Genomic DNA, 14,882 nt, shown 5'->3' with positions numbered 1-14,882 from the left:
AAGATGGGAGAGTAAGTGAATTCAATGAAACGAATATATTTTTGATAATTCATCCTGATTTTAAAATTTGTACTCATTAGTCATGGTGGTTAAAGTTTGTGAGGGCTGACAACTTAAAAAAGTAGTCTCCAACGCATGGTATTGATAAGTAGAAGATGAAGGCTTGGGTACTAACAGCGAATAGATGCCTCAAAAGTACATAAATTATGTTCCAAATTTATGAGTTGACATTTTATTTTCTGTTCGAAAAATTAAAAAGAAGTATCTGACCTATTTTTATCTGACCAAATACGAAAAACTTAAGGCACTTAGTTTTCCATAAATGTGGGAAGATTTTTGATGGTGAGAGAAGTTTGCTACGAATGTCCATGTTTGTCTCCTAATTCTTTTCACTTTTGGTAAAAAAAACAAAACATTTTATTCTTTTTAACCATATAGATATTTAACCATTTTTCAATTTCTATTTTACTTCGTGGTCTTTTTTTCAATTTTAGGTCTGTTTGTCTATGTCTGAAAAAGGTTAAATTTGTTTGGCGATAAAATTTATTAACTATTTACTAACTACTTAAAAAACGTAACTTTGCTTTGGGCATCATAAATAGAGCTTCATTTGAAATTTGATCAATCTAGAAATTTAGATAGTTGACAAATGGTCAAAATTTTTATCGCGAGTATTTTCTTCTATGACGATAATGTTCCTATAAACTCTTCTTATAGTGATCACTTAACTATTAAAACTTTCATTATCGTTAAACAGAATATCAACGAAAAGTGGTCGAATATTTTTTTTTACAATAAATTTTATGTGGTGATAATATGACAATATATTCTGTTTATATACGAGGGTTGCTATTTATATTTCGGGCCTTGGCAACAGTAAGTGTGGCCAGGCGACCGCTGACGATTTTAATCGAAAGAACTTGGAAACTGGAAAGTGTTGAAATTTATGTTACAAGATTCCATCGCTATAAACACGAAAGCAACTTTATCTAAACATAGTAAAAAGAGAAAGAGTTAATTTTAAAACTTCTTTTTATATGCTTTAGATTTCTTTCCATCGATTGAAGCAGTTAAGCAACATATTCTCTTTATATATCGTCTGGAAAAAATAGAAACATGCCTAGCTGTAGAGAATTTGACTTGGATAAACTTGGAAACGGGAAAGTGTTGAAATTTAGGTTACAAGATTCCATCGCTATAAAAACGAAAGCAACTTTATCTAAACATAGTAAAAAGAGAAAGAGTTACTTTTAAAACTTCTTTTTATATGCTTTAGATTTCTTTCCATCGATTGAAGCAGTTAAGCAACATATTCTCTTTATATATCGTCTGGAAAAAATAGAAACATGCCTTGTTGTAGAGAATTAGACTTGGATAAACTTGGAAACGGGAAAGTGTTGAAAATTAGGTTACAAGATTCCATCGCTATAAACACGAAAGCAACTTTATCTAAACACAGTAAAAAGAGAAAGAGTAACTTTTAAAACTTCTTTTTATATGCTTTAGATTTCTTTCCATCGATTGAAGCAGTTAAGCAACATATTCTCTTTATATATCGTCTGGAAAAAATAGAAACTTGCCTTGTTGTAGAGAATTTGACTTGGATAAACTTGGAAACGGGAAAGTGTTGAAATTTAGGTTACAAGATTCCATCGCTATAAACACGAAAGCAACTTTATCTAAACATAGTAAAAAGAGAAAGAGTTACTTTTAAAACTTCTTTTTATATGCTTTAGATTTCTTTCCATCGATTGAAGCAGTTAAGCAACATATTCTCTTTATATATCGTCTGGAAAAAATAGAAACATGCTTTGTTGTTGAGAATTTGACTTGGATAAACTTGGAAACTGGAAAGTGACGAAATTTAGATTATAAAATTCCATCACTACAAATACGAAAGCGAGTTTATCTAAACATAGTTAAAAAAAAGACAGAGTTTGTTTTAAAACTTCATTTTATATACTTTAGATTTCTTTAAATCGATCGGAGTTTTGGAGCAATATTGCAAATGAGACTTTTTCGAATTTGAATACAAACTTCATTTTCCTAAAATGACATGTCATTAAGAAAGTTGAGGCATTTTTTAATAAAAATATTCCTTAATATTAAAGAGTCATCTTATTTCATTTTCTCTTCTCTCTTACTGATTATGCGTTCCGAATTCTGCATCCAGGTAGGTACCAGTACTTGATGATGCGCGTAAGTTCACGAAACTAATTTTTTAATCGTCATTTTCCACTAAACAGAAAGTATACGTGAAAAGATAAAAGTTATTTTGGTTGATACTTTCTTCAGAAAAAAACGTAGTTAATGATGTATCCGTATGATTTAAAAATACAAACAAAATGAAATAGTGGGAAAATATGCTTGAAAATCATGCAATCCTTCAAAAGGAGTTTTTTTTAAAAGAACCTATTAACTTTAAAAAGCTCTTTTATCTGAATACTTTTTAATGTTGTGGAGCGAATTTTTATATTTATGTCACCCAATAAAAATATTTTAAATTCTTAAAAAGTATTTTTTTTTTTAATAAGTGATCGGTATGGTTCACGTTCAATCTCAAATATCCTTTCACACGCCATTAGAGTTTCAAATGTTTGGATTTGAAGTATTTTAATTTTGCATGAAATTTTAGAATTTCTCATAAATATAAAAATATATTACTTGGGCAAAATCATGTCACAAATTTTCTCCAAAATTAAAAAAATTGAGCCAAATGTGACTTTTAGCAAACAATGAAAAACTATCTGCCAAATACAGGGTTGTTACTTTGATAAACCTGATTATTTACCTTTTTATCTGAATGCTTTTTAAACATATTTAAAAATGTTGTAGAGTGAGTTTTTAAATTTATGAAGACTAATATAAATATTTTAAATGTTTGAAAAGTAATTTTTTTTGAGAAAAAAATTGGTCGTTATGGTTCTCGTTTAATCTCAAATCTCCTTTCACACACCATTTATAATTTTAAACTTTTGGTTTTAAAGAAGCTTGATTTTGTTTAAAACATTTAGTCTCATAGTAAACATAAAACTATGGTATTTAAGTAAAATTTATCTACTATTTTCTTCAAAATTAAAAGAAAAAAAAATAAGCGTGCTAAACACGACTTTTTTCAAACATTGGAAAACTATACACTGAATTTCAGAGTTGTTACTTCAATAAATCTGAAAAATTTTAATACACAACTTGTTCTAAATAATTGATTTCCGTAAAATAAGCATGTGTTAAACACGTTAAAACATTTGTGTTCTAAAACATTAATTTAAATATTTTTAAATTAACTTTTTGTTTTAACTACCATAAAATGTTGACCGGTTGCAATATGAAACAATGTGGTGTCAATTTGGTGGAATTCGCGTCAACTTTTATGATCGACGCTATTTTATACATAAAATAGCGTCGCCAAAATTTTTTTTGGTTTATAATTTACTTTTAATGATGCAAGATCATTATTTGAAGAAATTGTGTTTCAAGTACCGGTTAATGGGTTTAATTTTTATTAAAATATAGCCGCAGGCTATTTTAAATGCGAACATTATATACTAATGTTTTTTCCTAAATACTAAATTTTTATACGTAATATGGGGTCAAAATGTATTGCAAGTTATTAAAACATAGTTTATTAGACCATAAGCCTTTTAACATCCTTTTTAAATGTAAATTAGCCATTCTATTTTTGAACTAGTACTTTTTACTCACTAAGAAACAAAATATGCTCTAAATTTAATTAAAACCGGAAAAGTTTATCTCGTTTTTCCTTGCAATTGCATTTTTCCCTTTTCGTTCTTTTTTAAAGAAACATTCTGAGCTCAAAGCAATTGCAGAATATATTTTTTTCTGAAACACTTTCTTTTATTAAAGAAGGTAAGAAAACTAGTTAGCAGAAGAAATTTGGAACCGTGAAAGATTTCGATCATTCAGAATTTTCTTTTTAGGATTAATAAATTAAAAATATATATTAGGGAAGCTTTTAACAAAAACAGGGCTTCTTTTTAAAGTATGTAATTTTGTTTTAATAATTTAAAAAAATCATTTTCTATAAATCATAGAAAAGGAAAGATTCGTTTAGAGTGAAATAATAAGATCACGGTGCAATTTATACCTTAACTTATACCTTAAACTTTAATATGTTGCGACTTTGAGGATTCTTTATGAGATATACTTAACAGTATTTCCTTCCAAGTTGAATGATGGTATCCTGTCATAAAGTTTAGTAGTACGATAGTAAAGCTGAATTTTTGCGCTATATTATGGGGGTAGCGAGTTTGTACCGCTTTATTGTTCAACACACTGAAGCATTTCGAAGAGTGAGGAAGAGTTTCAGCTTAACAGATATAATAATTGGTGCAAACTATCAATTTAGGATATTTAATTATCAATTTATCAAAGTTTTGCAGCAAAATATCTTGTTTAGGCGTACAAAATCAGGAAAACTGATTTAGATTGTCTTCTCCTCATCATTATAAAATATTTTTTTTGTACGCTTTCAATTCTTTGTCACAACAATGCTGTGTAAGTTTTATTTTAATCATCTTTTTGGTGCTCAGAAAAGTTTCTTGAGAAAAAAAAATATTAATTTCAAGAACTTTTGTGCAAATGTTTTGCTGCTCAATGAATACTGAATTTGATGCAATTATTAAAATATATATTGCTTCTTAAGATTTGTAATTTAATTTAAAGAAAATGTAATTTAATTTAAAAAATGTAATTTTATTTAAAAAATGTAATTTAATACAAAGTCAAAAAAAAAAAAAAAAAAAAAAAACCAAAAAAAAAAAAAAAAAAAAAAAAAAAAAAAAAAAAAAAAAAAANAAAAAAAAAAAAAAAAAAAAAAAACCCAAGAAAAAAAGAAAGAAAAAAACAGCAGGAAACAACAAAATGCATAAAAAAACACCAAGAATCCACCGACAATAGCACAAATCAAAAATATAAATAAAAAATGTAAATTAAAAATAGAAAGCACTGACAAGATGCTAGCTTCTTTAGGGGGACATTACTATGCACTCAGATCAGAAGCAGTTTCTTCAGGCTGATGGAAAATGCCACAAACAAACAAACAATTAAACAAACAAACAAGAAACACGAGCAAGTAAGATGAAGATTATTTATACTGAAACATTGAAAATCGAAGAAGAAGTATATATATTCGATGGAAGGAAGCCTCGATCTTTAAGATGAAAGTCAAATGTCGCTGATACGAGCATTGAGTTAGTTAATAAATAAAGCCACTTAATGGAAAACCCGAAATCATAAGTTTGGGAAGATAAAAATTCGAACTTCGATTTTCAATGTCTCAGCATAAGCTCAACTTCATCTGACATGCTTTTGTTTCTTGTGAATTTTTTGGCACAGTAATTACAGGATTTTTTGTTGCAAATTGCAACAATAATAGTACTATAATAAATTATCGTTAAAGAGATTCGCTAAATGATCTAAAATTTAGCTATCAGCTTCATTCTCGATATGGATGCATGCCGAAATTGTATTTAATATATCAGCTTGTTTGTTAAGCAAGAATATTAAACTGCGATTGTGAACTTGCCGAATTTTTATTAATAGAGAATTTGTAGACTTGGTCGATTGTCTCTAGAACTACTGGACCAATTTTAGTGAAACTTGATATGTACATACATTGATACAATATAAAACAAATAAAAATTCAACCATTGCAATACACACGCATGATCTTGCGCAACACTCGTTGGAGTCGGAAGGTATGAAGTAGCGGTTGCAGAATAAACAAAAAAAAAAAAGGGTGTTAATAAGGGGTACGGTCCCCTTTTACAGATATACGGGCCTTGCAGCGTGATTTTATACTTGAAATAAGGCACTTTATCATTTCCTGTGGCAATTGTTCTGAATTGTCCTGTGGCAATTTCATACCTTCCGACTTCAACGAGTGCTACGCGAGATCATGCGTGTGTATTACAATTGTTGAATGGTTATTTGTTTTGTACTGTATCAATGTAATGTATACCTATCAAATTTCATTAAAATCAGTCCAGTAGTTCTAGAGTTAATCGACTAAGTCTGTTAATTCTCTTAATTTCTTACAGCAGTGTATATACAGTCCCTGACCAAATTATTAGACGCACTGTGGTTTTTTTTAAATAATTACATGATTTGTACGAGTTTATATGGAATACTTTTATATTTAAGCATGCATGTCATGGGTTTTCATTTAGAGATTTTTCATATACTTCCTATTTGTATTTATTTTTAATGTATTGCATTACAGTGATAACCAATTGATACACTAACGTAAACAAGTGCAAACCGGTTTCAGTCGCGTGCGTCAGTTGCTGATGTGTTTCTGTGACTTTATGCGCTGCGTTCATTTGTTTCGCAGCTTTATACGACGCAGTTATTTGTTTATTCTGTGTGCAGTGTTGAAATGATCAATTGGAACGTTTTCATCATGGGTAAAAATGGCGATTTTTGCACCATATAAAAAAAGCTGATATGAACCTGAGAAAAGCTTTCACCGTATAAGAAGGTCCTCGTGAATGCTGAAATATTTTCAACCCGAGAAATTTCACGAAGTTTTCTGAAAGCTAGCGTGTGACGCATAAAAAAGAAAATCGAGTCAGGGTACGAATTGAGCGTGAAACGAAGTAAAAGATGCGGCAGAATTTTGTAGTGCTTCTTATAATTTGGCCTGGGACTGTATATGTAAAATAAAATGAAATTAAAACCGAGCTAGCTCGAAAGAAAAAGCTCTTGGTACAATGCCTTTTTACAAAGAAGATTTCTGACATAATTGCCGAATTAAAATACAAATTTAAGACAAATTGACAATTAATAATGTACAGATTTTCATGACACTTTATACTGGATTTCGGACTGTTTGTTCTGAAGTCTTCGGTAGTGTTCGAATCGACCGTTATGACGGAAGGAAATCGCTACATAGATTGAGCACGTAATTTCATGTTTTAGGGCATATTTTTCAAAAATTGTTGTGAAAACAAAATATCATCACTGAATTACAATCAGGTACCAAACCAAAAATCATGCCGCTTGCTATTTTTAAGATTTTCTTGGCTGTTACTTTTTAACGTGAAAATTAAAATTTTTTTTTAAAAGTTTGAATCTTATTTTTATACATATAATTACATAACTAATAAATCTAAGATAGGTCATTTGTTATACTATTCATGAGAAGGTTGACTATTGATAGGTCATAGGTCATTTTATTAATATGCATATAATTAATTTTTCTTTTCAGATAGGACTAACCATAAAAAAAAAGGAAAACATATGAAAATTTGACTGAGTTGAATCTAAACTTTTGATTAAGTGAGTTATCTTTTTCTCTTTCAGTTTAAAAGTAATTGTTATGCATACCAGTATATTCTAACTCTGTTTTAAAGGTAATTTTTTATTTAAAAGTTAAATTTCGGGTTTATCTAGAATTAGTTGAAGGAAAGTGGTTTACACTAACTATTAACTCTCACTAACTAACTAATTAATGTTGTTCGATTATTGTTATATGGTTGCAGTAGCCTTTGTAGAATAACCTTTTATTATTCAAAGGAAATCATGAATTAGTACAATAATGCTTATATTAATAGCTAGCATGCAGTTTCTCCAAAAATCACACTGTAGTTCCGACTTGATGACGTTTTGTAGTTCAAAATGACAAAAACAATAAAAATACATCTGTAGGTGATCTTTTGAAGAAAACTAAAAAACAGATTTATGTGAGCAACGCCTTGCCAAATAAAATGGCATCGAAAACATAATGCAACGAAACATTTAGAAGTTGCATAAACTAAACAATAGCATATCATGAAAAAATATCATTACAATAACAAAAAAAAAAATATAATTGAAATATAAAAACGTAACGATATGTACCGTAACATACAACATCGCCCATCTAGGCGACTAACTTTGTTGATATTTTATCGGGTACCTTAAAATATAGAATAATCCTCCATTTGGTTACCTCCAAACGTCGTCAAGCGTGGGTGGCGAACTTGATTGCCTGCTGAATCTTAGTTTACCAAGCAGAAGTGCGTCTTTCTCTTTTCGGCCATTTGGAATAAGTTAAAGTTAGGTTTATTGTCCGGTATTTCCTAAAATAACAATTTCCATATTAAATGTAAAATTCATAACCACTTCAGGAAAAAATTGATAGTAATTATAAAATACTAGAAAAGAAGAAATACTTCCAACGAAAATAAATAATATATCTGCTGAAAATACAAGCATGCATTCTGTACGCATCTGCAAACGATATAAAAAATCCATTCCCTCAGGGAGTTAGCATGCAATTAAAGATAGAGCCTAAAAATGGTGACTGGTTCTGAATAATGCGTTACAAGCTTATAGGAAAAATAAGGCGCATCATAAAAATTGAAAATTGGATAGCAACTCTTAGCTTGAAATGTAATCGATTCACTAGATCAGTTATCAATTATTCATGCAGTCGATAAAATGTGGAGTTTCTAGATATATTATTTAAATTAATGTTTAATTAAAGTAAGCATAATATTTTTTATTCCAATAACATTCAAACTTACTTCTAAAACTTGAAGAATTAAAAATTCATAAGTTCATGAAATAAAGCTGAAATATGAAACGACGAATGTAAAATAGAATTTAAATATTGGGCGTCTCGAGAAGAAAACTATTGCAAATACATTTCTCCCTCTGAAAACGACAGATTGTCCCTGAATAAAATATTTAAGAATCTTTAGATTAAATCTGAATTATTCTTTCAAGTAAAAAAGAACATAAATTTTGCTAGTTCTGTTATGAAATACCGTTTGGAAAGTAAGAAAGCGTGATTCAGGGGTTACAAGCTTCGAAGGAAGGTACACTCTAAAAAATTTTAGTGTATCTCGACACCAAAAGTGGTGACAACTACTTTTCACCAAAACGATGTTGAGAAACACCATAAATAACTCTTCACTGTAAAAACTGTGGTGGAATATCTTTCCGTTGTCATTGTAGTTGTTACTCGTGTCACTTGCCAATACCAGCAAACCAGCTTTTTATTAAATGAATTTTTAAGGCAAACTGCTAATTTTTTCAGTGGCGCCATCTATGGCCAAGAATATGACTCCAGTCACACACATCACAGCCCGTTTTACAGTGAGGACCTATGTATACTTCACTCATTCATCCACAGATCGTAATTACCTGAGAACGATCAATATCCGATTCAGTACCCCCAACGGTATTTGATTTTATATTTCATAACCGTCGCTGAACAGCCGACCCAATTTTTAATTTTACGACTACTAATGTTCAACTCCGTATCCTTTTAATTTGAACCCAACCCATAAGACAAGAGAACTCCTGAATCAAGTATCGGGAGAAATTTTTACCTTCATGGAAAACTTTTTGATAGAACTAACCCGTATTTGCGTTACATGAAGAGAAAAATCACGAGAGCCTTACACGATTAGCCAACGGCAAGGGGACTCTAACCCATGATCCGTCAACCACTGAAGATATTTCGTGTCAGCACTGTCATCGGTGCAAGCCAGATGCGGAATTCGCGTCGACCAGCCATCGCTGGGATTCGAACCCGTTCACCTCATTGGAAGGGAAACGCTCTATGCCCTGAGCAATTGCGGCTCCCCCAACGGTATTGATTTGTTCTGGGAACTTGGAGGACTTTATGACCCCAACAGATTTAACGCGCATCAGTCACCATGTAATACACGGTGATTCTTCAATCATCGGGATTCGAACACAATGAACACTAGCCCAACGTCCTATCAACCAGGCTATCCCGACCCTATCTTTCTGTATATGATGATAAACTACCCAAGTTGCGTGATAGAACACTTTATTTTCAAGTTAACACCAAATTGAACTTTCATGTTCAATTTAAACTGTGTAATTTAAATCTAAATACATATGGGAAGAGCTTGCACCAAGCTTATGCTCATTCTCACCATACATGAATTATTTTTGTTTCCAAAAATATCAACACTGGCGCACTTTATATAACATCAGTAGATTGTGAACATATAATCATGTACGAGTTGGCGTGAGTTTGTTGTTTTCTTCTACGATGTTATAAATCGCCAAAAATAATATTTCTCTGTTAAAATATGCATGTATGTTTTTAATTGTGTAATAAGGATAATTATATTTTAATTTTTAATTCACACTCCTTCAATCTCATGTGGCATTAAAACTAGTTTTACTGTTTTTAATCATGTCTTCTCAAATGTCATTCATTAAATTTTAATAAGTTTTTCTGCCTCGTCGCTGAAATGTTATTTATCCATTCTTCTTGTGTGCTGTAGTTTTAACTTTATTTCTGAGAAAGATTTTTTAAAATGGATATTAAAGGTATTGTTTACGGAGTAACCGGCAGCAGTGGTGTATTTTTTAAATCTTTAATAATTATTTTATTAAATACACGGTGAAATTTCTATATTAAACAGTATATTGAAATAGCTTAAGTATTGAGAAATCCTTCAAACAAACAAAACAGACAACTCCGTTGCTTTTTTGACGTTATCCTAAACTTTAAGTTTACTATATCTCATCAAACATTTCTAAAAAAAGAATAAAAATCACCAACAAAAAAAAGATTAATTAGATTTGAGAATATGTACTTTAAAGAAGGTCATTTCAACGTAACCTCGGACAAAACATCTGTGCAATCTAAAAGTAATAAATATATACGCAATTGTCATCAATTAAAATAAAACTAATAATACCTGATATTAAAATCAAAACAAACTATCCTTTTTAAAGATCACACATTTACTTTTATCACGTATTTTTTATGAAGAATATCTGCATTTTAGCACTAAAACGACGGATAGGGTCAATTTGGTTCCGCTTGTGTTCTGTCTCTCTGTAATTCAAAAGCAAGTTACTGAAAGAGTTGAGTACTTCTAACTTTTCATAATTTGATCTAATTTAAGTGCTTATTAAATCATTCATCTATTAGCCTTACAGAAACGTATATATAGAACGCACTGGTCCATTCAGTCTCTTTAGGTATAAAGCAATGTCCAGTCTTTCTAGAATTAACAATAACGAAAATTCATATCACCTAATCGATCTTTACGCAAACATCAAGAAAGGTTCTTAAATTACATTTATTTAATTTATTTTTTACAACTCTCCAAAATCTCAAGTTTTTTTTCGTTGAAAAAAAGCTAAAATTGGCTCAGATGATTAGTAAAATACTGACTTAAAACACATAAATAGTACAAAAATGGAACTTGCAGAATACTCGTGGATTCATTCCTCTAATTTAACATGGTTGAATATTACCTTATTCTTATTAGTACAATGTATAGATGCTTTGTTCCAGAACTCACTAGTAGAGATTATGAACGCCATTTTCATCATCCTTCATCTAAATCTTTAATGACTAGCGCCTTCAATAATTGTCAAATTCACCTGTTTGACCAGCGCGGAATCTCTCAAATGGAATAAAACGCTTCAGATTATGCATACTATTGATGCGTATGCACTTATCCACTGTAAAGGCGTTTTACATTTATATAAATGTAGGCATGATCTTCGAATTTGAGTAGATGATCTTTAATGTATTAGGATGGTTTATTCAACATAACGGTTGGAGAATTACATAGCAACTTCGAATGAAACTTTAGTTGTCATATTTATAGTATTTGAAGTATTTAGTGCTGTTACTATTATTACTATTACTTTTGTTACTATCACTATTATTACTTTTACTATTATTACTATTACTATTATTACTATTAAAACTATTATTATTACTATTATTACTATTATCATTTTCTTTTCTGGTTTAGTTTACATATGACTTTTGATAAAATCGTCTTTTGTAATAACGTAGGCATTTCTATTAGTTAAACAACACTGGGGAACAATTGCTTTTTATTTTTTGTAGCATAAGAATTTTTAATAGATCTTAGAAACTTTCGTATCGTTCATTTCAAATCTTCAATCGGTGTCCCTCTTACCTTTTAAATTTAAATTTTTTTTCTATTTTTTGCCGAAATGTGCAAGTTTAAAAACGTTATATATAACGGGGGATTGCAAGGATACTGCGACAAACTTTCAGAGGAGTTAGGGGACATGATCAGGATTAAAATTGCATTGGAGCTCATGATCGGAAATGTAGTCATACACCACTAGGGGCGTTTCTTCCTATTACGAACTGTTTCTTAGTGTACTTTTGAACAGTTCTTTGCATTCTTACTTTTTTTCAATGTAAATTGGTAGGTGAGAACAGTCATATGACCACAAAGGGGTTAATTAACAAAGAAATCATGATTTCTATGAAAAAATAACATGAAAAAATAATACAAATTATAAAGAGGTATTTTTTCATTTAAAAAAAGTTACTCGTATTATTTACTTATTCTTCTTTCTCAGCATTGTTCTCATCCATTATTAAGTTTTTGTTTACAATGCAGAACAAATTTTCGGTTGTATTTATGCAAATACTTGATCTTGCCTAATTCAGGTGTTGGTATTTCAAATACGAAATTTGTTTCTCTCTTAAAACTGCAAACTTTTTTAGGGCACATCATCAGGATTAAAGATGCATAGGAACCCATGTCTGGAAATTTCGCTTCCCTATTATGATCTGCTCAGAAGCATCTGAAAAAATTGCTCATATAAGAGATGCGCTCCTAGCAGCGTTTGATGACATTTCCGGGCATGAGTTGCTGTGCAATTTAATTCTGATGATATACCTTAACTCTCCCCAGAAGCCTTGGCTAAAAAGCTTAGAAAAATACTGCTAAGCTAAAAACTGCTTTATATGAAGTGTTTTTTGTTTACTTTAAAAAATGCAAACTTGACTTACTTTCATATTCGTATAAGTCCTTTCCATTTTGTTTCGAAACAAATACAACAACAATTCATTTTTCCCCCAAACAGAGGAAACTATATCAACAAATAGAAAAAAAATGAAATAACAATTCATTACACTTTAAGGTTTTACTCACTCAAAATGAACTTATATGGAGTGTTTATGTATTAAACGACATACTTTCAACTACTGGGTATTTTAAGTCAAAGTATGAACTATGAGAACTATTATATACTTCCTCACTTAGCTTTATATAAAATAAAAGTTTCTTTTGGCTAAGTATGAAAAAATGTCATTATTAGGTTATAGTTTTTATGATAAAAACAACCATTAAAAAAATCAATTCAGTTTTATAAATTATGATGGATACCTTGTCATTTTATTGAATGTCTGATGTCTTTTATACCTTTTCGGTTTATCATTTGATACGCTATAGCAGTGGTGGTTAATCTATAACCCGCGGGTCAGACCAACACCTCCTAGAAGAACGAAGGCCTCAGCACGGATCAATTTAGTAGTCCGACATGATAAACATAAACTGCGTAGTCCATGAAAAAGAAGAAAAATGTCATTACGTTTGGACTACTAAAGGATTAAATTTCTTGTTTATGGTAACCCGTGCTGAGGCCTTCTCTTTTCTAGGAGCTATTGGTCAGACACTGACCAATTAAGACTTTTGAATGATTTTTATAAACGCATTTTGTTATCACGAATGGGAACAGACAATTGAAAAGGCTAAATAATTGAAGTGTATTTATCTAATATTGGGTTGATAAAAAATATTTTGAAATGGGCATTGACCAAGTAATTTTATACGGTACATCATTGAATTTGTGTATGAGACATGCGTACACATGTAGAGTTATAATAAAACATTTTTTTTTATTTAAGGTTTTATCATTTTCTTTCAAATAACGATACTTTTTCTAATCGAAATATCGTATTCTGTTTTGTTTTTATTTTTTAATTTAAATAACAGGAAGAACACTGGTTAAAAATTTCGAAATTTCATTTTAACTAATTCATTAATTTAAATAATTTCTAATTAAATAATTTAATAAAATTAATTTTTTAAAAATTCATTTTGAGAATTTCTGATAACTTTTCATGTTTTTCTGTTCACAAATTTTCACTATTTCTGAAAGTATTGGCACTTTTTTTACCCTTTAAAAATGGCGCCTCTGACTTAATGACCATCGAACTATTTTTTTTAAATAGCGAACAAAATTTGACATATTTCTCGAAAAGATTCTAAGTAACGGCACTATTGATTGCCTAAACAATGTTTAAAATGTTCAACCGTTTTGTACTCTGTTGATCAAGTTTTGACTTTTTATGATAGATATTAAATGAAATTATTGATTTTAAACTTTTTTCATAACATGTAAAACTGATTGCAGTTTATTGAATTTATGGAGTATATTTATTTTTTGGATTAAGGCGGGTTTGACAGCATCGATGCATGCTAGTTATCTTCAGACTTTAATTTGTTTTTTTTTCCCTACCTCTAACATTTTCTATTGAACCACACGTTGTTTCTTGCATCTTTTGATCTTTGTTAACTTCAATATGTATTATTATTAGGGCTTTAAAATGGAGTCTGCGTCTTATATGGTTTAATCTTCCTTAGATAAGTACGAATTTCGCAACCAAGAGGCTTCTAATGATCTTTTTTCCAGTTTTCCTTTTTGCATTTGCTCCAAGATCAGTTTAGAAGCAGCATTAAGTTTTCCTCAAGGTCGCTTTTTCACTATTAAATTCAACATAAAAATGCTTTGTGTTTGGCGCCGAACAATCACATCTGGCTTTTTTTCCCCATTGATTGTTGTACTTTCATTTTCAGTCATGTATTGGAAATGTAGAAGAATGTTAAACAAAATCAATGGAAACTCTTGACTAAATTTCCGAGGTTAAATATTTTCTCTGAAATACGTTTATTTTAATAAAAACAATATTTTCAGAAAAACTTAATAATTTTTTGCGTGCTATTGTACTTGTCAGGATAGAAGTCTAATTATATTCATTTTAATCATGCTCTATTTTTTGTCATTCTATAAACACTGATCTTTAAGAGAGCGAGATTATCTTC

General features: G+C 30.0%; 2 protein-coding genes across 8 annotated transcripts in view; one reads left to right on the top strand and one right to left on the bottom strand.

Annotated features, from left to right (window-relative positions):
* The window catches only part of LOC107439363 (uncharacterized), a 566,421-nt gene that overhangs the window by 29,064 nt on the left and 522,475 nt on the right, over positions 1–14,882 (top strand). The window contains exon 2 of the mRNA XM_043046915.2: positions 7,229–7,299. The gene's annotated coding sequence lies outside the window, so the exon portion shown is untranslated. The remainder of the gene's footprint in view (positions 1–7,228; positions 7,300–14,882) is intronic.
* Positions 1–14,882, bottom strand: part of LOC107436757 (uncharacterized) — a 91,303-nt gene that overhangs the window by 8,979 nt on the left and 67,442 nt on the right. For 2 of the 7 annotated variants that reach the window (XM_071183131.1, XM_043046913.2), the window contains exons 2-3: positions 12,788–12,867; positions 7,919–8,081 (exon numbers count right to left, since the gene is read on the bottom strand). The exons of 2 other annotated variants lie outside the window; for them this stretch is intronic. Coding sequence is in view for 1 of the 5 variants with exons in the window: in XM_071183129.1 (XP_071039230.1) it covers positions 12,788–12,814 (27 nt within the window). In the remaining 4 variants the exon portion in view is untranslated. Of the gene's footprint in view, positions 1–7,918; positions 8,082–12,787; positions 12,868–14,882 lie in introns of those variants that run through there. 3 more of the 7 variants (XM_071183132.1, XM_071183129.1, XM_043046914.2) reach the window with 2 other exon arrangements.

This window comes from Parasteatoda tepidariorum, chromosome 7, assembly GCF_043381705.1.
Source record: "Parasteatoda tepidariorum isolate YZ-2023 chromosome 7, CAS_Ptep_4.0, whole genome shotgun sequence".
Taxonomy (NCBI): domain Eukaryota; kingdom Metazoa; phylum Arthropoda; class Arachnida; order Araneae; family Theridiidae; genus Parasteatoda; species Parasteatoda tepidariorum.
The sequence above is the reverse complement of the archived record's forward strand: the minus strand, read 5'-3'. Positions and strand labels throughout refer to the sequence as shown.